General features: G+C 42.6%; 1 protein-coding gene across 1 annotated transcript in view; it reads left to right on the top strand.

The window, feature by feature from the left end:
* LOC310933714 (ankyrin-3-like) overlaps positions 1-25,271 on the top strand; it is a gene marked incomplete at its 5' end in the record, with an annotated part of 103,231 nt that overhangs the window by 69,681 nt on the left and 8,279 nt on the right. Inside the window, 19 exons of the mRNA XM_083897265.1 lie at positions 80-91; positions 1,831-1,933; positions 3,062-3,112; positions 4,438-4,547; positions 5,295-5,327; positions 6,886-7,110; positions 7,252-7,406; positions 8,172-8,383; positions 8,515-8,722; positions 9,107-9,203; positions 9,860-10,088; positions 10,443-10,568; positions 10,766-10,888; positions 11,695-11,721; positions 13,402-13,483; positions 14,658-21,875; positions 22,808-22,882; positions 24,080-24,211; positions 24,413-24,556. Coding sequence (XP_083753391.1) covers positions 80-91; positions 1,831-1,933; positions 3,062-3,112; positions 4,438-4,547; positions 5,295-5,327; positions 6,886-7,110; positions 7,252-7,406; positions 8,172-8,383; positions 8,515-8,722; positions 9,107-9,203; positions 9,860-10,088; positions 10,443-10,568; positions 10,766-10,888; positions 11,695-11,721; positions 13,402-13,483; positions 14,658-21,875; positions 22,808-22,882; positions 24,080-24,211; positions 24,413-24,556 — 9,362 coding nt within the window. The remainder of the gene's footprint in view (positions 1-79; positions 92-1,830; positions 1,934-3,061; positions 3,113-4,437; positions 4,548-5,294; positions 5,328-6,885; positions 7,111-7,251; positions 7,407-8,171; positions 8,384-8,514; positions 8,723-9,106; positions 9,204-9,859; positions 10,089-10,442; positions 10,569-10,765; positions 10,889-11,694; positions 11,722-13,401; positions 13,484-14,657; positions 21,876-22,807; positions 22,883-24,079; positions 24,212-24,412; positions 24,557-25,271) is intronic.

The raw sequence follows: 25,271 nt of genomic DNA on the forward strand, positions 1-25,271 counted from the left end.
ATGTCTTCAAAATGCTTTGCTTTTCACTCTTCTATTTTGTTCTTTTCCTTGTTTCCCTGCACCCTCTCCCTCATTCTAGCCCTAGAATCAGGTAAGGACATAGTTGTGTAGTGGCTGTAGTCGTCGTAGTAGACAACATGGTTGTGAGTCCCCTAACCTACTTTATTTATCCTTCATCCATAAAAACCTCTAACCCCAGTTTATCCATTTTACATCCGGCGTCATTCAGTGTTGTTTGTGTCTCTTATTTTAGTCGAAGTGTTGTTGTGTTCGTCATATCTGCAAAATGAAAGAAAAAAAAAAGAGGTTTATTTTTGTTGCGGGTGTGGAAACGTTGTTGTTGAACGTGAGAAATTTAAAGCAGCACTCGTGGTTTTTTGTGTCTTTACGTTTTTGTGTTAAGTGGTGTCGACTAATCCCCCGTGACTTTCTCCCCGTCCGATATTTTTGTTGTGTAACTTCCAGGGATTAAATGTTTTTAATCCACCCTCCTATTTACATGTCAGCAATTGGATACGTCCCATCTTTTATCTTTAACAATGGTTTGCAGAGATGGAAAACTGTGTTACGGCCCCCAACTAGATTATTTTGGAACTTTGAACCAAATTCTCCTCGTGCGTCATAAGCTCACACGCGGACACACCAAGACTGAAATAGTCGTCTTTTTTGAGTCGACACAGGTGTCTCTTTCTCACCCCGTCGCTGGTATTTTAAGTTTATAGAAGTGATGTGGAAGGAGGAATAAGACGTGAGGAGGAGACAAAAGGTGATAAAAATGGAAGGTAAACATGGGACAGTGTTACACAGACCAGAGAGAAATAATGAGAGGGAGCAAAAAAGGATGGAATCTGGAATAAAGAAAATGAAAGTACGGATGTTTCTCGGAGAGAGGGAAAGAGAGAGGAGGAAGGATGGATGGAATGAGAAAGAGGAAGAAGCTGTGAAGAACAAACAGTCCCCGGTGAAAGCAGAAGAGGGCTTGGAGAGGGGGGGAGTAATGCCAGCGAGTCCATTCAGGCCGCACAGAGTTGCTTGGTAACTTCGATGGTGGGGTGCTGAATAAAGGGCTTCTCTCTGTGCTGAATAGTGTGCCCACTCAAACACGCTGAGCTCGGCATTTTCTCCCCTCTCACTCACTCTCATGAATACGCGCACAGACCTAAGCATCGTTCTCAGCTGGGATTGTTTAGTCATACGGTATAGAAGGTGTTTAGACGCCAACACAAACACGAGTGCGCGCGTCTTGAGTGGTTTTTCACATTCTTACGTAGCTTCTCACATTCTTACGTAGCTTCAGACGTAAACATTGAAAGTAATAGACAGCAGCAGCAGCGCCGCATCGAGCCTGAGAGGACGCTGCAGAAACAGACACGTGTCACCACACGTAGAGATAAAGCACACACTGCAGCAGGACGACCACAGAGGAGACGAGACGCAGTTACGTCCGTGTGCAACATTACCTGTAATATCTCTTTCTATTTAAACCAACCCACTTTTCCCTCTTCCTCCTTCCGTCCGTCGCTCTCTCTCGCTCTCAAACAAACCAACCTCACGCTCGCTCATTTCCATCTCTGAATAACCTGCCGCTGCAGCAGAAGCATCTTATCCTCTTACAACTGCGGCCTCTGCCGTTTCCCCCTCTCTATTTTCCGACTCTCTCACTCTGTCCACTAAGTAAAAAAAAAAACAGATTCCCTGGAGGTTGCATGTAGTAACGAATACCTTGCTTTTTTTTTGTTTGTTTTATGTTGTTTTCCCCCCTCCCTCCCCTCGTCCGCCCGCCCTTCATTTGTCGTTGCCCGCGGCGTTGGGTTGCGTGGTAACATGTAGCCTCCGCTCCTTCAGTTCGGATAGGTCCAACACGCTCAACCGGAGCTCGTTTGCACGAGACAGCATGATGATTGAAGAGATCCTGGCGCCCACAAAGGACACGGTAAGATCAGTTTCTTCTTATTCATCATCTGCTCTTTCTTTTCCTGACAGTCAGTCTCGCCTTTCACCCTAATCGCACCTTTATTTTTTTGGTCTAAGTCCAACTTTTTTAATCCTTAGTACTGTTCTTATATTGTCTATGGTCTGGTTGAAAAAAATAATAAAAATACACACTTCTGTTCAAAAGTTTGGGGTCACTTAGAAATGTCCTTATTTTGGAAGGAAAAGCACTTTTTTTTTTTTTTTCAATGAATATAACATTAAATGAATCATAAATAAACTCTATACTTCGTTAATCTGTAATATGTACATAGGTGTATAGAGGCCCATTTCCAGTGTTCTAATGGTACATTGTGTTTGCTAATCGCGTTAGAAGGCTATTGGATGATTAGAAAACCCTTGAAAACCCTCGTGCAATGATCAAAATCATTATTTATAATCTTGTCAATGTCTTGACTATATTTTCTATTCATTTTGCAACTCTTTTGATGAATAAATGTGTGAGTTTTAACGGAAAACACAAACAAATTGTGTAGGTGACCCCAAACTTGAATAGTAGTGTAGACTGCGGTGGAATTTAAGCAGGGGAAGTAACAGGGTGGCTTTACTTGTCTTACACAAAGGTCATAAGAGAAAACAGCCACGATGCCAGCCTTGCTTTTACTGAAGTGCTGAGGGCGAGTGTACAGCACCGTGGCCAAAAAAAAAAAAAAAGTTTATTCAAACCTAAGGGCTTTGGGAGGCCCACGCCTGCCCGTTACTTGTTTTGGTGTCCGAGAGCAAAAACAGAAACCGTAGCCTCGTGCTTTTTGAAGTGTCCGTAACGTAAGCTCCAACTCCGATGACATCACCTCCCAAAATCTCAATCCATACATGGCCAAAGTATACACTGAGCTCAACTCTCTCGCTATACTCATAAACATATTTAACGAGACAATATTATCTACCTGAGGCTATAAAATCCAAACTATTTCCCTCTCTATTCTGCTGCATGTGTTAGACGATGAAGTCAAATCAACGTCCCATCCTCGCTGAGATGACATAATGCTGTCTTTGGTTGAAACTGATCACTTTGATGAAATAAACTGTGACTTCTGAAACCGTCTCTCTTCTCCCCCTCCCCCCTAAGCTTCAGAGTGTCTGTAAAGACATTTCCTACTTGGTTGACCCACTCAATAAGGTATAAAGTGTCCATGGAAGTCTGACTTGTCATTTTTTCCCGTCCATGTCAGTGTGGCTCAGCTCTTATTTTTTACCTGCGTGTTCTTTTTTCTTTTTTTGGGTCCATGCCATTGTCATCTCATACATTAGTGCTGGTCTGTGTTCAGAGAAGGCTTCTTATGGTACTTCGAGGGGAATATACAGTATGTTCTCATGAAAAATAATACAAAACTGTTCTCTAAATATCACTATGTAATACCTACATCCTCAAGTGTTGACAGGTTATCAAAATGCAGGGAACTCCATTTTTAAGTGACCTTCTACACTCTTAGAAATAAGGGTTCCAAAAGGGTCCATCTACAAGGGCTGAGGTTCTACCTGGAACCATTTGCTTCGGAAACCATTTGCTTCGGAACCATTTGCTTCGGAAAAACCCTTTCTTCAGGAAAGGGTTTCAAGGGTTCTTGGTAACACTAATGGTTCCAGTAAGAACCATTTTGACTAAGAGAAGCCTTTAAAACCCCTTTCCTGAATAAAGGGTTTTAAAAAGGTTCTTGGTGGAACCCTCCAAAAGGGTTCTCCTATGACGACAAGCCAAAGAACCTTATATGGTTCTACTTGGCACTTTTATTTCTAAGAGTGTACACTCTTAGAAATAAGGGTTCCAAAAATGTTCTTCTACAAGGGCTGAGGTTCTACTTGGAACCATTTGTTTTTCAAGGGTTCTTGGTAACATTAATGGTTTCAGTAAGAACCATTTTGATCCAGAGAACCCTTTAAAACCCCTTTCCTGAACGAAGGGTTTTAAAAGGGTTCTTGGTGGAACCCTCCAAAAGGGTTCCAGGTGGAACCTTTATAAAAAGGTTCTACCTGTCAAAAGTCAAAAAGGGTTCTCCTATGAGGACAAGCCGAAGAACCTTATATGGTTCTACTTAGCACTTTTATTTCTAAGTGTACATTGGTTGTTGAGCTGTGATATAAATATAAATTTAGCATTTTTTTAGGCATCGACAACATTTAGTTTCGATCAATGGCAGTTGGACAGGAAAGAGCACATTGAGCACAGCCCTGTGTTAAAGTTAATTTCAGGTCTCTGGGGGTTCATCGTGATCACTTTCACTGCAAAGTCACAGCATGTTCACAGTATAATTAGCTCTATTTTAACTTTTCTACTTCCATCCTGCTCTTTATTATGTTTTTTTTTTGTCAATTACTCTGTCGATATCTCATTTTCTCCATCTCGACGCCATCTTCCTGAATTTAAATTGTCCCCAACTCTTTCACCTTCTTATCCTCTCTTTTTTTCCTTCTCTCTCCTCCTTCTCCATCTTCTTCTTCTTCCAGCATCTGGCAGTGACGAGAGACATCAGCACAGAGTGCATGCGGCGTTACAGCTGGACTCCAGACATGATGGACCACAGCCACAACACCGTGTCCAGCCCCATTCACTCTGGGTAAGAACAGACCAGGCGCTGTCTCACCTGAAAGGCTGATATATTTTTATTATTAGAATAATACACAGACTACACACACACTGCACATGCATCCATATGACTATTGCAAAAATCACATATTTAAGTAGGTTTTTTTTTATTTTCCCCTTAAGTCAATATTCAGCAAACCCTGCAGCACTGATGCAGACATGGTGCAGGGCTGTGGGATTTCTGCAGTGCTGCTGCTGTTACTGTACACATTACATTTCAGCACAAACACACCCGTCATCCTCTAAAGCTCTCATGTCATACCATAAGTCCAGGGACACGATCCAGAAGTCAGCGCCATGTTAGCTGATTTTTATCAAAGCACAGAGGCTCTCTGTGTCTCTTTATTTGAATACACTGATACGATTCTGCTCGCATGTCATTCGCTGACTTTGAATATTATGACTGACTAATGTTTACTATCTTTACAGAAATGAAGTACTCACATGTGTCATGTCCAGTTTTTTACCTCCTTGTGTGTCATTATTATGCTTTTGTGTGTTTCTCTGTCAGTTTGTGTATCATTTTGTCATCGTCATTATTGTCCTCGGTGTCTTTTTATGTCTTTGTTTCGGTTTGAATTTTTCGTTTTATTCTTCCTGTCACCTCTCGTAGTTAAAACAGATCCCAACATTTTGCTTTGTGAAACTTTGTGATACTAAACCTAGGTTCTGTGGGTTTGCCCTCGGCATTGTCCCCATGTGTTTATTTTTTTTGCAGCTTGTCCTCCCCACTCCCACAGTATGACTCCAGGTGATGTCTGAGTTCACTGCTCTCCCCCGTGATGATGCCGCAGTGGTGTCTCTCACTCCTACACCCCTCTCTCCCCTCTCTCCTCTTCTTCTCGTAGCTGTGCTCATCTCATCTGTGTGGTCTGGTGTTTCCATTTGCACTGAGTAGATGTTAGAAGTGTATAGTCAACGTGTTTGGGAGTTTTTGTTGTGCGATGTCACACACACACACACACACACACATACACACACACACACAGTCTCGTTCTCTAACTGCACATTAAGAATAAATCCTGCTGAGACTTCCTATCTTAACCCTTAATCTTAACCCTCAAGCTCAACCCTTAATCTTAGCTGGCCCTCAAAAAAAGTGTTGAGGGTTATTTTGTCACTTAGAAATGGGACACCCCTTAAATGCAGATACGTCTTCAGACTGTAGGGGGCAGAATAACGCGAAAGCTGCATCCAGTCTGTCAACCCCAAAAAAGAAGAAGAAGAACACATTTACGTCACAATTATTTATTACGATCCGTTTGTCTGTCAAGTTATTAGGTTGTCAGTTAGTTATAAGATGATACTCATACAAATACCACAATCACGGACATATTCAGCTGACAGTTACCACACACCATGGCTTATTGAAAAGTAAACGATAGCAAACGATCTTTTGTCCGCACCGGCCGACTATTGACAAAAGATCGTAAAATAAAAAATAAATGTTACGCAACAATGACGTCAGTAATCTATAATATGGGCCTAAACTAAGATAATACAATGGTTTTCATCATTTTTATATCTCTATAAACAAAGAAAATACTTAATTTGTAGCGTACTCGTTTCGCTGCTTTCAGCGCCATCTTTGTTATGTCAAAACACGCAATGCATTCTGGGTAGCCCTTTCTCCCAAGGGTGGTCTCGGAAAATTTCAATAACGAGGGCGATATAGCCCTTAAACTTGGCCCTCAACTTATTTATTCTAAGAATCGGGACAGCACTTGCACTAGAGGGAGCGCGCATTTTTGAGATTGAGGGTTAAGATTGAGGGTTAAGCAAGGAATTGGAATTCACCCATAAAATGATTCCACACAACTACTGAACAAAGGACACCACATTATCATCCTCGCTCTTTCCTTTTATCAAAGGTTATTTTTAAAGGGAACATAAAACCGTGTTCTTACATTGAAGAATGGGACACACTGTGTCACTGAGTGTCGCTTTAGAGGAACTGAAATGTTGACAACACTCTCACCTTTGGCCTCACAACTGGAAACTAAACTTTCTTCATTCGCACCATGTTTAGTTTACCGTGTGAATTGCTTTAAACTGAGGCAGATCGAGGTGAGAACTTCCAACTTTCAGAACTCAAAGCATCTTTTTCTTCTTCTTTCTATCATTCCAGCTTCCTCTATTTTGTGTTGTTTCCCCCTCGTTTTTCTAACTTTGTTTGTTTGGGTGTACGGTGATCACAGCATGGGACTCGTCCTCTTCACTTGTGTCCGTGGTTTGACTTTTGTCTTTCTTTCTCTACGTCCGTTTCTTTTCCTACCCTTACTCTAACGTCGTTCTTTATCATCCCGCAGGTTCTTGGTCAGCTTCATGGTGGATGCCCGCGGGGGCTCCATGAGAGGAAGCCGTCACAACGGCATGCGCATCATCATCCCTCCCAGGAAGTGCACAGCGCCTACACGCATCACCTGTCGCTTAGCCAAGAGGCACAAGCTGGCCTACCCTCCTCCCATGGTGGAGGGAGAGGGGCTGGTGAGCCGGCTGGTGGAGGTCGGACCAGCTGGGGCACAGTTTCTTGGGTAACACGCTCAAGAAGACTTATCTTACACATTTTCTTCTATATACACTATCTGTCACTGAGAAATGTCCTTATTTTTGAAGGAAAAGCACTTTTTTTCAATGAATATAACATTTTGTTGTGCTCTCTTTTCCTCTTTCAGTCCGGTGATTGTCGAAATCCCTCATTTCGGTTCCATGCGAGGGAAAGAGAGGGAGCTGATTGTGTTGAGAAGTGACAATGGCGACACGTGGAAGGAGCACCAGACTGACGCCAGAACAGAAGACCTTGTTGACCTGCTGACTGGAATGGATGAAGGTAAAGGAGACGCCGCCGTGCACAATCACAACGTTATTGTTAGTCTGAGTCACGTAGGGAAAAAGTTAGACTTCATTACTCAGGACAGTGTCAGCTGTTGACCTAGAAAATCTAATTTTCACCACGGAAGTATCTTTGCAGTGATTCTGTCCAAAATACAGAACAGCCCCCGTTTTCACCAGGCGTTACAGCTCGATTACTTTTGTTTTCCAATCCAACTTTATTCATAAAGCACTTTAAAAACAACAACAGTTGAAACAAAGTGCTGTACATCAGAGATAAATAAATAAAACAAATAAAACATACAATAAAACACTAAAATACTGTAGAAAACATAAAAACAACACAAATAAACAGGTCATACAACACGTTTTGAGGTAATTGTATGTGTATAAACTGTTTTGAAGGGTGCCTGAATAACTGTGTACAAGCACACAGAGGTCACTTCCAACAAAAACTGAGAATGGAATGGGGAAAATCATTAAATATATAGTGTATTATGACAGTTTTAATGAATAATATCAGTGCACAGCAGTGTTTACTGTGTAGAGCTAAATGTATTACATTGCCATTGTGTGACGTCACACTGTTGACACAGCTATTGCCATCTGGCCTTCACACCCTGTGGTGAAAATGCAACCTAGATCAAAATTTATGGCGAGCTGAACTGCACTGTACCATCACATTATCAGTCTAATTAGGAATAAGAAAATATCCACGAACTGTTGCTTAACTTCAATTAATTGTTGCTGTTGTGTCTGTCAGAGCTGGACAGCCCCATTGAGTTGGAGAAGAAGCGCATTTGCCGCATCGTCACCCGAGATTTCCCTCAGTATTTTGCCGTGGTTTCGCGGATAAAGCAGGAGTCAAACCACATGGGTCCTGACGGAGGCGTTCTGTCCAGCAGCACTGTGCCCATGGTGCAGGCATCATTCCCACAGGGGGCGCTCACCAAGAAGATCCGTGTCGGCCTGCAGGTACATCAAGATGCAGCATGCTGTCCACGCACCTTTAATAGATGACCTACTTTTGGTTGAAAGTGGGTCAGGCCTTTTACATTTTGCACCTTCTTGTCGTCCCGCGTTTGCCATGTTTTTTTTTGTTTCAGGCTCAGCCTGTACCAGACGACATGGCCAGGGCTATTCTTGGAAACAGAGCCACCTTCAGTCCCATCGTCACCGTGGAGCCCAGGAGAAGAAAGTTCCACAAGCCGATCACCATGACGATCCCCGTCCCTCCCCGGTCGGCAGAAGGTCATCCCAGCGGCCGCAGAGGAGACGCTGCGCCCTGCCTACGTCTGCTGTGCAGCATCACAGGCGAGGAGACCTGCAGATTATTTACAGATTAGGGGGTTTTTGACATCTAAGGTGTCTTAGAAGAGCGGCTTTAACCGGCAGTGTATCCTTGGAAGCATTTCCACCGATAGTTATCACTGAGAATAGCTGAGTCCATGTGAGAACACAGAAAGAAAAGTTTCAGATCATTCACACCAAGCAAGTGGGTGAACGTCCTGTTTCCTTCATGCTCAATCCAGGCTCCACACCTCACGTCCAACGTCCACACATTTGGGTCCAGATATTGTCTAAAGTTTACTTTCGTTATCTCACAAAGCTGCATAGCTGAGAACATCATTTTCTGAGAAGTTACTTGTCTGGCTTTAAAGATACTGTGCTCATCTTTTGTTCTCTTATTTCACGCAGGAGGGACGTCCCCTGCCCAGTGGGAGGACATCACAGGGACCACACCGCTGTCCTTCGTTACCGACTGTGTCTCCTTCACCACAAATGTGTCGGCCAGGTGAGACACACACACACACACACACACACACACACACACACACACACACACACGCACTCAGTATTTAGAATGAACTGTCATATACTTAAACTGATCCATTTCCTCTTTAATGTAGAGCTTTATCTGAGGATTGAGCATTTCCAGTTTAAATTTTTTTAGAATTTGTCTAAAGCAACTGACTTATGTCAAACCGCTCTGAACCACGGCAGTGACCTTTTCTTCACCTGCTAAATGAGTAAAAGTGAAATTGGACACACTTCAGATGCCCTTCCACTATTCACTTTAATCAATTGAGTTGATGAATTAACTCAAGCGTGGATTATTTCCTTCTTCTGGCACTGACGAGGATCCCTGTACATACAGTATAAAGTCATGAACTCTCATCTTAACTAGATTTGGATCATGTGGTGATGCAGCGTGCAGCCTGTTGTTCACGCTTTCTGTTTTTTTTTTAACTCTTCAAAGAAATGCACTAACACAGTTTTATTTACTTTAAATTATTTATCATGTCATCAACACAACAGTTTCTTCGCCCCATGAAGAAGACGATAAAGATTTAATAATGTTGTGATGAAGGAGGCACATTTAAAACCCCACATCTGAGACTTTGTTAACTTGGCTGACTTTCACATTTTCTTCCTCCTCCTCCTCCTCAGGTTCTGGCTCGCAGACTGTCACCAGATTCCTGAGACGGTAAGTCTAGCGTCTCAGTTATACCGGGAGCTGATCTGCGTGCCGTATCTGGCCAAGTTTGTGGTGTTCGCCAAGATGAACGACATTATCGAGGCCCGGCTGCGCTGCTTCTGCATGACCGACGATAAAGTGGACAAGACCCTGGAGCAGCAGGAGAACTTTGAAGAGGTGGCCCGCAGCAAAGATATCGAGGTGGGTTTATGTACACTTACATAAAATACTGTCTTAAGGCCTTTGCACACCACACACTTGTCATTTTTTTCCATTTGTTCAAACATTGGTGTTATTTTTCAAACTTTTCACATCAGTGACAGAATTTCGCTGACTGATTTTGCACCTTATTAAGTTTATTTATGTATTTATTTTTGACTAGATCACCTCTAACCAATCAAAATATGCTTTAAATGTAATTAAAAACAAACTAGACGTCCTAAAGACTCAGTCTCATCATTTATGTTTGATTCATAAAGAAGTAACAGACAAATTACTGTGAATTTAAATAAAGTACATTTGTTCCATGAAACTTTAATCACCGGAGTTTTGCAGGTTCTGGAAGGCAAGCCTATCCATGTGGATTGCTACGGCAACCTCTCCCCTCTGGTCAAGAGCGGACAGCAGTTGGTTTTTAACTTCTACTCCTTCAAGGAAAACAGACTTCCATACAATGTGAAGGTACAACACTGTCTTTCGGATTTCCAATGGATGTTGTACAATAACTGTTTTCTTTTTGCTGGATTATTCTGCGGAAATTTAAAATTAGATTCTCACAGAACACAGTTCCATTTTTACATGTTTTTTTTACAGGGTCATTCTTGAAACTAATCTATATTATATATAATATCACATCATGTTTTGACTATCTCCTTCAGATTAGAGATATGGGCCAGGAGCCATGCGGACGCCTCTCCTTCCTGAGAGAGCCAAAGTCCTCTAAAGGCCTTCCCCAGACTGCCATATGCAATTTGAATATCACACTGCCAACCCACAGGAAGGTAAGATCACCGCGTTGGGAACGGTTTGTCCTTGTTAGGTTGTGTCATATCATCATCCACATGTTAATGAAGTGAAAGATCAAAGGAAAAAAAAAAAGAAAAGAGCAGCGTCGTCCTTAAGATTTTTACGTATGAACGAGCGAGACCTGCCTGCTGCTTGTGTCTATTAGTGTTAAAGCCTGTGCCAGTCATACGACCCCACAACGTACACATGCAGCCACACATGCACATCATGCTTCGATTTTGTGGTGGCGTTCCATTTACATCAGAAGTCGGAAGTTAGGACCGGGAGTAACAACACTCAACAACACTGTGTTTTACACCACACTGTACCACACTGACTTAATGTTAAACAACTACACAGTAAAACAGCGTTTGCTTACAGTCGACGTTTTGGTTTTGTGAGGTTGCTCTCAAACTTTTACGGGTTCCAGTTAAAACCTCAGACTTATAGGAACTCGGAAACTCCGACTTCTGACTGCAGCTGGAACGTTGTGTTCTTGCTTGGCCTCACTGTGGTTACAGCAGAATTTTTGCAGAAAAAGAAAAACACCTCTCCTGTATTTGTGGTGTTGATTGATCACAAGAACATTTGAATCCTTTTGCTTTTGTTTTTTTGTTATGTTGCTCTTGTGTTGTTGTTGTTGTTGTTTTTATTAATCTCAGATTTTGTCAGATGCTTTTTCTTGTTTTTGCTGCTCCATTTTCATCCCCTGACTTTGATTTCCCCTCCCCGCTCACTATAACGTCCCTGCTCTCCATTGTGTCATCTCTCTCCTCCTGCTGTGCATCTTGGAATACCACAGGATATGGAGTCTGATCCTGATGATGAGGTAAACAGATTCTTCATCATCACGTGGAGCTGCTTCTTCTTTGTTGTTTTGTTTGGTTTGGTTCGCTTCACTGCAGACGCTGTAGTGAATGTACGTGTTGCTAATACTTTGTCTCTGTACAGCGCCTGCACGCGAACGCCCGCTTCTGACCGTTCGTTTTTCTTACACAGCTGCGTGTTTTGCGTCATAATCCCCATGTAGTGCATGAGACGAAATGGCAGTCGTTTTAATCGGCAAGGATTGATTTACTGTCGTTACCATCACAAGTCCCGTAGAGTCTATTCTACACCTCGGCTTGTTTTCCATCTCTTTCCTTATTTTACATAAATCACCATTTCGCCTTTATATTATTAACTGGAGGAACATTTCACGCTGGACTGAGGTATCTCTCAAGCTGAAGATGAACCCCTAACTCTTATCATTTCTCCACTTAGTCGTCGTTTATTTGTATTTTCCTTTCCTTCACCCTTATCTATAGCTTATGTGTTACAGAGAATACTAACACACTTAGCAGCATGTCAAAACATTTAGAGCAGAGTGAGAAGTAATATTTCCATCAAAAAAAGTAGCTGTATTATTTTTACTTAACTATTAACACACCTGCTAAACAGAATGTTTATACTGGACAAATCAGCCACCACCATTATTAAATTCGGATTTTATTTAACAATAGCACCTTTTAAATGTTCAATGCCAACATTAAAATAAAAATATTCCCAACAAATCCACACGAGTTAAGCTGAGATAAGATTTGTATTTACACTACCGTTCAAAAGTTTGGGGTCACCGATACAATTTTTGTTGTGTTTTCCATTAAAAGTCACACTTTTATTCATCAAAAGAGTTGCAAAATGAATAGAAAATACAGTCAAGACATTGACAAGATTAGAAATAATGATTTTTATTCAGCAGAACTGTTTTCATCTGTGCTAACATCATTGCACAAGGGTTTTCAAGGGTTTTCTAATCATCCAATAGCCTTCTAACGTGATTAGCACAATGTACCATTAGAACACTGGAAATGGGCCTCCATACACCTATGTACACATTCCATTAAAAACCAGACGTTTGCAGCTAGAATAGTCATTTACCACATTTATTCTGATTAATTTAATGTTATTGAAAAAAATGTGCTTTTCCTTCAAAAATAAGGAAATTTCTAAGGAACCCCAAACTCTTGAACGGTAGTGTACATAAATCATAAAATGCAAAATTCTCCAATATAAATAATTACGACAGACACGACTGAATGTGTCACTACTTAAAGTTCTGACGCTGACATAACAGTGACGACTATTGAAATTTTATTAAATTGTACCATGTCACCAAATGTGAAGATGAGCTGAGGGAATTCTTAATAAGCATTTGTACGTGTGCCCATGTCTACCACTTACAAAATACAAATTATTGGTAGTTATTTGGCGCTGAGTAATTTGGTGAGTGCTGACCTGCAGATAAACAGTTTGTTACTCTCCAGACGAGACTTAATAATACACCTGAAGTGTTGTTCTTGCACCCCGTCCTAACAGCATGTATTTACTGACTAATGCCAGGACAGTCTTATCCATCTGTGCAGCAAATAACATCAACCTTTTTAGACCTAATTCTGAAAGATTCAAACCACATTTCACCATATTTTTTGTGTTGAAGCATCTTTTGTTCTTTTTTTGTTTGTTTCAGACTGAAAAGCCAGAACGACGTCATACCTTTGCCTCCTTAGCTTTGCGTAAGCGCTACAGCTATTTGACCGACCCAGCAGCGAGTGAGTTCCCCATTTTTACTTTTGTGAACATTTTGAATTGATTTATTTCTCTCTTCTTTTTTTTTCAAACTTCTAATGTTAATCAGTTGAGGTGCCCTCTTCATCTAACACATACTCTTTGGTCATTTTGTCACGCGTCATACATTTGCATGGTTTCCTGTCTGTTACGCTTTACATACCCACCCCATGTTGACGTAACGTCTCACTGTTGGAACAGTTCTTTTTACATTTGTGTAAACACTGGGAATCAATGTCTGTCTGTTCATTTATCATTTGAAAAAAAAAAAAAAAAAATCATGTTCATTCAATTCATGTAAAATAAAAACATTTTTTGAATTGTTCTCATTCCTTTATTGGCCATTTCTCTCATATTGGCTTTATGATTGTGTGCTGCTGTGTATATTAATGTGCTAACAGGTTGCACTTTATATCAGCTTGATTTACCATATACGCTGAGACTATAGAACACCTAACTTTTTTGCCATTTACAAAATTTTGGCCATATATTTCCATTATAAATTGTTTTTATAACGTTGTTTTATTTGGACACAGGCGTTTTCTTACTCCAACCTTGTGTTTTGTTCAAACAACCACCTCGTAAACAGTGATTTGAACAACAATCATAGCAATTATTATTCATTGTAACTTTGTAAAGTGCAACCTCACCTTTTTGAGCTGTGACCAAACGATCAAACTGATAATTATATACACTTGTGGGGTCATCTCTGGCATTGGAAATGAACGCATAAACTACTCGTGTCCATGAATCATGTACTGAGAAAGGCACTGTTGCAAGGAGGCAAATAGATCAAATAGATTACGCACATCAAAAGTCAATGGAATTGTTTTTTTGGATACATAATTCTTTTTTTCCCATCCTTACCACATCAAATGTTTTTGTTCCCACACACACCATCCTTTATCCAGGTCTATACTGTAATTAGTAGACTGATTTTAGACCAACATGCCATCCTGATTTATTTTTTTAAAGGGCCTTTATTACATTTGACAGTTGTTTCAGTTGTTTTAAACTTTTTGTCTTGCTGCTGTGATTAACGCTGTTTCTGACTGACTCAACTTTCTCTCTCTGGTTTTTATGTTTCCTTTCAATTTTTTTTTACGTTCCATTTTATGTTTGTTTCCTCGTTACTTTTGCTTTAAATTATGATTTAAGAAACAACTGACCGAAGCTCGACGAGAACACAGCCTTCTAGCTACCCTCACAAACCTGTCTTTTCAACGAGATCTTATCAGGCGTGGTCGCCTGTTCCTGTCCCCGTCCCTGGCCAAGCCAAATCTGGGTTTGGCTCCCTCTCCAGTTCATCATCCAACACACCCTCTGCCTCTCCATTAAAGTCTGTGTGGTCCATCAACTCTGCCTCCCCCATCAAGACCAATATCCCTGGTTCACCTGCCTCCTCTGTTAAGTCAGTTAGTGACATGGCGTCTCCCATACGATCTTATAGAACCATCTCCTCTCCTATAAAAACTGTGGTCCAACAATCCCCATACCCAAGCCAGATCTCCCATAGTCCCCTGGCCTCACCGGGGAAAAGTTCCCCAGATCCTCTGTCTATGAAAGGGCTGGCATCATTGTCTGCTAGGACCTCCCCTATAACTGTCTCTGGAGGAGGAAGTGCTCTTCTTGAGAGAACATCCATAGGCATGACCCCGCCAACCTCCCCCAAATCTTCACTGAGCATGTTTAGTTCACCCCTACCATACAAGACTGTAATGGGGGGCTCCAGTGTCTCATCAGCATCGTCCTCACCAATAAAAACAGTCCCCGGTCTCTCGTCTATGCGTTCCTTCGCTTCAGACGTCACTGGCCCTGCAAGGAACCTGTTCTCATCTCTTTCATCGCCACTCAAATCCAACAACGCTCCTCCAAGTGCTGCATCGCTAATCAATGGAACTGCGTCGCCGACACATTACCGCTCTTCATCGCCGACACATCTCCATAGTAGCCTGCAAGAGAGAATACAGGCAACCACCAATGCTGCAACTACAAATGTCAACGCAGCCTTCGATGAGGTTGAGAAAACCTTAAATTCTTGCTCTGCAGGCTACGGCACTTTGAAGTCCTTGTCCTCTTCTGCTTCCTCCTCTTTTCAGTCAATGAGGTCTTCAGCTTCTAATTCCCTTTATGCCTCGCTAAGATCCCCTCCTAATGTCACCACCGCTGTGACATCCAGCACAGTGACTGTTCCAGTGTATTCTGTCATTAACGTGATGCCAGAGCCTCAGTTTAAAAAGTTACCCGAGGTGTCCAAGTCAGCTGCTGCCCTCCTGTCCCCACGGAAGACCATGCCCACTGAGGTGAACGCTCAGTTGCAGTCGTCCTTTGCCAGAACTCTCTCCCCCATCAAAGCCTCTCTTTTTTCTGCTGGCTTGAAATCAAACACCACATCACCACTGTCATCCAGCCAGGAGATTTTGAAGGATGTAGCTGAGATGAAAGAGGACTTGATACGGATGTCAGCCATTTTGCAGACAGACCCAAACTCCACAGCCAACAAAGGATTTCAATCTGATTCTCCCAAGGAGGTTAAGATAGAGGATGAGGAGCCATATAGGATTGTGGAAAAAGTAAAACAAGATTTAGTTAAAGTCAGTGAAATCCTCACAAAAGATGCTGGGAAAGATGGTAGGGTCTCCCTCTCAAGGGGCTCTTTGGATGACATTCATTTTTCAAAAGTGCAGGTTGAACAGCCACCAAGCAACTGGAGCTATCCACCAAGATATGAGACTGTGGTTCCTCAGGCCAAATCAAAAACAATACCAGATAGGGATTTCAGTCTCTCCAAAGTGGTAGACTACCTAGCTAATGATGTTGGTAGCAGTTCGTTCTCCAAAATGCATGACACAAAGCATAAAGCAGATGAAGGCAAGAGAGAAGGAGAGGGTAAGGAGAAGCAGAAACGTGTCCTAAAACCCACCATAGCAGTTCAGGAGCATAAGCTCAAAATGCCTCCAACAAACATGCGCTCTTCCCCTTCAGATAAAGAAATCAGTAGAGTAGCAGATGCACTTTTTGGAGCAGACACTGTGCTAGACTCCCCTGATGATATCTCACATGAGCAGGATAAAAGCCCCCTCTCAGACAGTGGTTTTGAGACCAGGAGTGAAAGGACACCCTCTGCCCCTCAAAGTGCAGAAGGCATGGGCCCCAAGGCCCTTTTTCAGGATATCCCAGTTCCACCAGTTATCACTGAGACTAGAACTGAGGTTGTCCATGTCATCAGAAGCTATGAGTCCCCAGAGGATAGCAAACAATCTCTAATCGAGGAAGCCCATCCTATCAGATATACTGATTCAGATTCTAAAGGGCATCTAAATCAAGCCACATCAAGTCCAGAACAGAATAAATGCTATTCAGTAAAGGTCATCCCTGATGAGGATCCAATGGGAAAAGGGATGAGGGTAAAGGAGGAGACTCACATCACTACCACCACCAGGATGGTGTACCACAAACCTGGCAAAGACACACCTTCTGAGAGATGTGAGGAAACTATGTCTGTACACGACATAATGAAGGCTTTTCAGGCAGGCAAAGACCCTTCTAGAGAACTGGCTGGACTGTTTGAACACAAAACTGGCAACGAAGAGACGTCACAGAGAATCCTTGAGGACGTCAACTCCAAACCTAAAGTTGAAAGGATTATTGAGGTTCACATTGAAAAGGGAAACAAAACAGAACCAACGGAGGTCATCATCAGAGAGACAAAAAATCACGCAGAAAAGGAGATGTATTACTACCCTGGAAACAGACAAGAAGAAGACGAGCCTGAAGAATCACTTCCGGTGTACATGCCAATGGCACAGGAGGAAGACAGTCGCCCTAGTTCAGCCCAGCTTATGGCAGATGACTCTTACAAAACACTAAAGCTACTTAGCCAGCAGTCTGTAGAGTACAATGAGGATGAATCATCAGAACTTAGGGGAGAATCTTATAACTATGCAGAGAAAATGCTGCTCTCTGAGAAATTTGACCAGTCTCATTCTGACTCTGAGGAATATCTGAGAGATAGGTCTCGCTTCCACTCACCAGACAGAAACAGTCACAGTGAGGGTAGACCACATGGGCAAAGGACAGAGTATATCTTCAGGTCTCCAAGAAATGTCTTTGACAAATCTGGGCGAATGACTAATGTTGAAGATAACTTTGACAAACTGACACTTTTGCAGTATTCTTCTGAGCCCGGTAGCCCAAAGCAGTCTGTTTGGATGCGCGTGCCAGATGACACACAGAGTGAGGACAGAAAACAGATTGTGTATGAGGACAGAGTGGACAGGACTGTAAAAGAGGCACAGGAAAAGCTCAGTGAGGTATCTCAGTTTTTTCGTGATAGAACGGAACAGCTCAACGATGAGCTCTCTTCGCCAGAGAAGAAATCTCGCAGACCTGATTTCAGAGAATCGCGATCAGGGCCAAGCTCTACACACAGCAGTCCAGAGAGGGCGGCTTATAGAAATGGGGGTAGCGGTGAAGAGTGGAGCAGAGAACGGCTCAGGGATAGGTTCGGCTCCAGTGACAGGAAATGTGCCAGCTTACCCAGCAGTCCAGAGAGGAGGGTTTTGTTGCAGTTTAGTGATTCGGACTCAAGAAAACAAGGAGACGGCAAAACACAAGGAATATCAAGTGAAAGCTCTAAACAGTTTCAAATATCCTCCTCGAAAGTGAATGCAGTGAGGTTAAAGTTTGAACAAGAAGCTCAAAGGCAGGATAGAACTCCTCAAGGTGTCCAAAATTCAAATCCACCGATCAGGAAACTTCATGAAAGTAAGCTACCAGTGTATCAGGTGTTTGCTGGTTCAAATATTCCTAAAACACCAGAAAGTCCACTAAACCAGAGGAGATGTTTAGATAGTGAGACGAATAAGTGCACACCCAAGCAAATGGCCAGTGGAAAGGTTCAAGAGGAGAGCCAAGGGTATGGAACCTATAAGCCACAATCGCCCAAACTATCACATTCTTTAATTCATGAGTCAATGAAAGATGGCAATAATAGTGATTCCCAAAGACAAGAAACGACCAAGAAAATAATCTACACGGAATTTGTGGTTCGAGAAAGTCCAAATTCCAACGACAGTCTAAAAAAAAACTCGGAATCGCAAATTCCTCTTAGAAAGCCATCTAATTCCTCAGAAAATCGCAAATCCACCTCTTCAAAATTAGAAGACTTTGCTGAACCGCATGACAGGACAGGGTGTCATATACCGACTTTAGCTAAAAATCGGGTACACAGTAGCTCTGAATCCAACAAGTCCACTCGTGGATCATCAGTAGGGAAATCCATAGACTCATCAGATGGTAGCCAGTCAAGCATACTGTGTAATGGTGTTGATGGCAGCCCACTAGAGTATTTGGATCCAGTTACCCCTGCAGTTGTGTCAGAGGGTATCAAAGATATTAAACCCTTACCTGTGTATGTTAGCATCCAAGTAGGGAAGCAGTATGAGAAAGAAACAGCCTTAGGGCAGTTGGGGACATACAAAAAGATAGTAAGCCATGAGAGTAGGACAGTACACGAGACTCGGGGTGCATTTTACTCTGTTAAACAAAAACAGTCCACATCTCCTCAAGGAAGTCCAGAAGACGACACTTTAGAACAAGTGACTTTCATGGACAGCTCTGGGAAAAGTCCTGTCACCCCAGAGATCCCCACCTCAGAGGACGTAAGCCTGACCTCAAGAGCACCAGACACTTTGATAGGCCAAATGACCTGTATGCCGAGCCCTATTCCCGAGGAATCTGAGGAGGATGAAGGAAAGACCTTCACTTACAAGGAGCCCTCAAAGGAAAAATCAAAGCCAGCTTCTTCAGACAATCACAGCAAAAAACAAGATGTAGAGAGACAAAAGTCAAAGGAAAAAAGATTGGCGTATATAGAGTTCCCTCCACCTCCTCCTTTAGAGGCAGAGCAGTCTAGCGCTGAGAAAAGGGGGAAACGTGTTTCCTCTGAGGCAGGCACAGAAATGATGGAGGTGAATCTCCAAGAGGAGCATGATAGGCACCTTTTAGCTGATCCAATCATCAGGGTCCAGCCTCCATCCCCTATTCCCCCTGGTGCTGATAACAGTGATTCGAGTGATGATGAGTCTGTCTTCCATCCTGCCCCCGTCAAAAAGTACACTTTCAAAATGAAAGAGGAGGGAGATAAGCTGCCAAAACCAAAACGATCAGAGAAAAATGAAAATAATAAGGAGTCTGAGGTTAATTGCGTAGAAAAGGAAGAAGATGTTGACTTTGAACAAAATGGCAATGACCAGTCAATCACTGACTGCTCTATAGCAACCACTGCCGAGTTCTCCCATGACACTGATGCAACTGAAATAGACTCTTTAGATGGGTATGACCTTCAGGATGAGGATGATGGACTGAGTGAAGACCCCAAAAGTCTGTCTCATGATGGTAAAACAACTGACCGTCCATTTAGTCAGTCTAAGCTTGAAGTGATAGAGGAGGAGAAATGTGAAGAAGGGGGGGATAAAACCAGTTCAACAAAAGACAGTGGAGAAGACGAAAAAGATTATACCCTTGAAGGAAGACATCCAGATAGGCAGGTCTTTGGGGACAACTACTTTGCCTACCAACTCGAAGAGGAGCTGAATTCAACCTTTAAGACTGTCGCCACCAAAGGCTTGGACTTTGACCCCTGGCCCACCAAAGGGGGCGATAACGAGGGACTTTATGAGTCGAAAACAAAAGAGGATGACCCCAAACCCTTTGGCTTATCAGTGGAGGACAAGTCACAGGCTACAACACCTGACACAACTCCTGCTCGTACACCGACTGATGAGAGCACACCGACTAGCGAGCCTAACCCATTTCCTTTCCACGAAGGAAAGATGTTTGAGATGACCCGCAGTGGTGCTATTGACATGAGCAAGCGGGACTTTGTTGAAGAGAGGCTTCAGTTTTTCCAGATTGGTGAGCATTCCTCTGACCCTAAAACAGGGGAAAAGGGGAGAGGGGGCAAGATCCTGGGGGTAATTTCCTCTCAGTCACAAACAGGGGAGAGGGCCACAGTAGATGGAAAGGTGAATGTTATAGATACTACCACAGACAGCAGCACTACACCAACAACATCAGCAGCAACAGCAGCAAAATGCAGCCCTGCACAGCCTGGCAGTGACACTGGCTATACCGGTACTGATGGCCCCACCTGTGAAGCCATATCTGAGTCCGCCTCCTCTTGCACAATCACAGCCTCTAAGGTTGATCCCAAATTACGTACTCCTATTAAGATGGGCATAGCTGCCTCTATAACTGTGAAAAAAGACTCGGGGGATCTCACAGATTGTAAAGCTGAGATGTCAGAAGGACAGATGGTGCCAGAATACATCAGTATTGAGGGTCAGCGTGCAGACACTCAGTCTAGCAGACAAACAGAACTCAAGTTAGAGAAAAAAGATTACCCTTCAGAAAACTGCAACAACAACAATAATCTCGAGTCCTCCAGTGTTCAGGCCAACTACATTCAGTGCGGTAGTGTGGTGTTTAACTTGCAGTCCTCCTCTGAGCCCACTCTTCAGAAAGCGAGCAGGATAGAAACACTCTGCTGTAGGGATGCAGAAGAAAGTGCGGATGCACACAAAAACATTCAAGTGCAAGAGCAGAAAAGTGAAACGGTCCGAGAAAGTGAGGTGAAGCAGCCCAAGTCGAGGCTCCCAGTCAAAGCGGCAGGGTGGTCATTTCACACGCAGGGAAAAGCCATAGGCAAACAGAAGCCCAAGCAAGCAGTCAAAGTTGAAGTCAGGAAAAGAGGAGAGCCAGCCATAGCCAAGGTAGAGCCCAGGTCTAGAATACCAATCAAGGACGTTAAAAAGAGCAGCCCTGCTGCTGCTGCAGCAGCTAGCGCAGTCGTTTCAGCTCGAGCTACCTCGCAGCCAACACGAGCACTGAAATCAGAGAGAGCAGCCATACGTTTGCCCTCAAGGCTACCGCTGAAGGACAGGCATCAGGTCAGCAATGTCACGAGTGAGGGACCGCGTAGACAGGACAGGCAGGAAAACCCGAATGAAATTTGTAAGCGCACCATTGAATACTTTAAAGACATTAGCGGGGAGACGCTAAAGTTGGTGGACCGCCTGTCAGACGAGGAGAAAAAGACGCAGACAGAGCAGTCGGAGGAAGACAGCACCTCCCGGAGCACCTCTCTGTCGGACGCCTCCCAGCCTTCCCAGCCCTCCCAGCCCTCCCGCTCATCCAGGTCTGGTAGAGGTTCGAGGGCTGAGGCCGGGGCCGCGTCCGTAAGGGCAAAGGTGGCGACGACGGACAGGGCCTCCGGCAGTGAGAGGAGCAGGAGGAGTAGGCGGACTGGTGGGAAGGAGGGCAGTCAGGGACTCACAGGGTCTCGAACGCCTCCCATCGCGGAGATCAAGCCTAGTTTGTAAAACTTTCACACTATGTTTAAAATACATCTATATATTTATATATTTCACTTTTAGTTGCATGACATCGTTGTGATTTGTTTAATAGTTTGACTGGAATGCCTGTGGCGTGTTTACATATTCTCTTTAGAACAGTAGCTGTCATTTAAAGTTTGATCTATTTATTTTTTTTTGTCATTGATGTACTGTGCACTGTATTGTCCTTGTTGCAAGTTTCTCTTTCCTCTGTTCCCCCACTTTTAACCCCTTTTAACCCACCCATATATTAAAGTAAGCATGCCAGTAGTAATGACTGGTCCACTGGCACAACCAGTCCCTTGTTTAACAACTCCCTGGTCTGTCTGTCTGTCTGTCTGTGCAGGGTGGCTACCAAAGTTATTATCAGTTTGTTCTCACTAAAAAACAAATAAAGTAATTCTATCTACTGTCATGTAACCTTAAGTAGTGTTGACAAAGGACACGCACAAGTGTCTCGCATGTCGACTTTTTTTTTTTTTTTACATCCTAGAACATAAAATGTTCCACCCTGGATTTGTAGAAGTATACGTCTGTTGTCGAGAGTTATGTTATGCATCGTTTTGTGGTTCTCAGTTACTGCCTGCCTTAGAAGATATACATACCACAAACACAATCACAGAACACCACTTACACTATGAACATGTTTAAGTTGCCCATAATGTCTTGAGTGTCAAATACCCTTTTCTAGCCATCCGTGAGAAACCCATATTTGAACCTATATTCTAGTTACATTTCATATAAATGCAAAGGAATATATACGATTAACACGACCTGGATTCACGTCATTTCTGACAACTAAGTGGCCAGAAAAGGAACATTTTGTACGTGTTAATTTTTCTCTTGCATTGCTCTGTAGGGGGGAGAAGAATGTGAGTGGTATTGATGAGTCACTGTCTTCTATCTCCTCAGGTCCCCAAAGTCCTTGTGAGAGAACGGACTTGCGCATGGCTATTGTTGCAGATCACCTGGGACTCAGTTGGACAGGTGGGCCATATTCTACTTTGCTCTAATGCTGTGCCCTCTATAACCAAACTCCCCTTCTTTGACTCTGGTATTTACTGCCATCTGCAGGCCAACAGAAAACCTTACAATGGATTATAATTCTGGCTGTAGCCTAGAAAGTGTGGACAAAAATAAACATACTGTTTATACAAACAAATTATATTTTATTTGCCTTTCAGGAGGCAGCTTTCATAAGATTTTTTTAGGAATTTAATTGTGTTGAAATACCTGTGTTTATATTATAATTTCATTGATACAACACGTGTATTTGCTGCCATATGAAACCCAGGGAACAGTTCCAAACAGAACTCGACAGTTGAGCTATGATGCCAATTGAGTTAGCCAAGCTTAACTTACCTGTCTAGGAGAAGAGTAGCCAATTCTGCATCCGTTTTGCAAATTCCTCTCAGCTTTCAAAAGCATGTCTTATACAGACCCTCGCTTTTCTGCAAACTTTATCTTGCCGTTTTTGACATTCCAACCTAGGTCTTTTAGGTTTTGTTTCGTTTAATTTCCATTGTAGCTCAGACGTAACTCAACTGCTGAGTAACCCGTGGTCGCTCAGCAGTTGAGACTCTACTGACTGCAATGATTGGTAGACGGCGGTAGGTGGCGCCACATGCCAAAACATAATTTCAAAACAAACATAAATTTTTCGTCCGGAATTTTTTTTTTTTAATGCAAATATTTTGGCTGTACTGTTGTTGTTGTTGGTGAGTTCAGTTTGTTATATGAACATTATTCCTGAGCATCTGTGACACATTAGGAGGATTTAATGGCCAGTTGATTTAGATTTATTACATAATGCACCTTTAAAAACCCTGAAAATCTCTTCAGCCACTATACAGTAAAGATCTGTAGCATAAAGAATGACAATCGTGTCTTTCCAGTCTTCTGTTCAGGATTTGTATGCGTTTATCCTCATCAAATACTATATAAAATATGGTAACAGCAGTTTATTATTCACTCATGAGTTACAGCTCCTGTTCTTGCACGACTACCTTTGGTTTTCCATGGAGCTGAGGTGTCTTCAGATATGAGCTCTGTCACTTTGTTTAAAATTCTTAAAGATGAGGAATTTAAATATAGAAGAAGATATGTATTCACTACACGGGGACTTTAAATGCTGTTAAATACAGGTATTTCTGAGATTTCACGCTCTGTGTCCCCCTCACACAGAGTTGGCTCGGGAGATGAACTTCACAGTGGATGAGATCAACCACGTCCGACTAGAGAACCCCAACTCTCTGACAGCACAGAGCTTCATGCTACTCAAGAAATGGGTCAGTCGGGAAGGGAAAGATGCCACAAGTAAGACTTTATTTATCTTTATCTCAAACATTTCTCTTCTCTTTAATTCATTCGTCTCTATTTTCAGTCTTTCTTCTTTGATTTAACAGAAAAACTCCTCAGATTAACTTGTCACAGACTCGTTGCCAGATTTTTTTTTTTCCCCTTAATTATATTGCTTTTCAGGCGACTTAATCTATATTTTGCTCCTTACTTCCACAGCGGATGCCTTAACTACAGTGCTGACCAAAATCAATCGGATGGATATTGTGACTTTACTGGAGGGCCCAATATTCGACTATGGTAACATTTCAGGCACAAGATGTTTTGCCGATGATAACGCTGTTTTCCGGGATCAGGCTGATGGTAAAGTTTAGCTCTGTCTAGCTGACCTCTTACCTCTCCCTGCTACCTCTCCGTTGTTCAAATGCATGGATGGCTTACAAATAATCCTAGTTGCAAACCTTAAGATAAACAGATTTTTTTTTTTAGCGTCAGATTTGGATTTTGTTTGGACAACTGGCTCCTGCTGTTGCACACATGCATTTCCATGTTTCAGAGTTTACATGCCAATAATTAACTGGCATGTTGGAAATAATTATGGCATTCTACTTGAAAACATGACCGACCTTTAATTATTACATTAAAAATGATAATCACGTTGTTGTAGCTCTTTAACAGGCTGAATTAACTTCAAATCACACAGTGAATCCAGTTGTCTTAAATGAACAATATCCATTCTCAGTGCATGCTGCATAATACATACTACTTTAAATGTGTTTTTTTAGTCATGCTAAACCTGAAAAGAAGTGATATAACTGTAGAATCTGCTTTCCTCTATTGATTTAGATTAGTTCTCCTAGTTCTCCTCTAGTTCCTCTGAGCCTTCCCTCGGATAGATGAGAGAATCTCTTCCTTTGTGAAACCAGAGTGCCTCCTCCTCCTCCTCCTCCTGCTGCTCCTCCTCCTCCTCCTCCTGCCTCCCATCACCTCTGCTCAGCAGTATCCACTGCTGCTAACAGCACATAACAGCTCTTAACGAGTTAAGAGTCATGTGTTAGCGATATCTGCGTGTCCCTTC

The sequence above is a fragment of the Microchirus variegatus genome (genome assembly GCF_963457635.1).
Source record: "Microchirus variegatus genome assembly, chromosome: 11".
Classification (NCBI taxonomy): Eukaryota; Metazoa; Chordata; class Actinopteri; order Pleuronectiformes; family Soleidae; genus Microchirus; species Microchirus variegatus.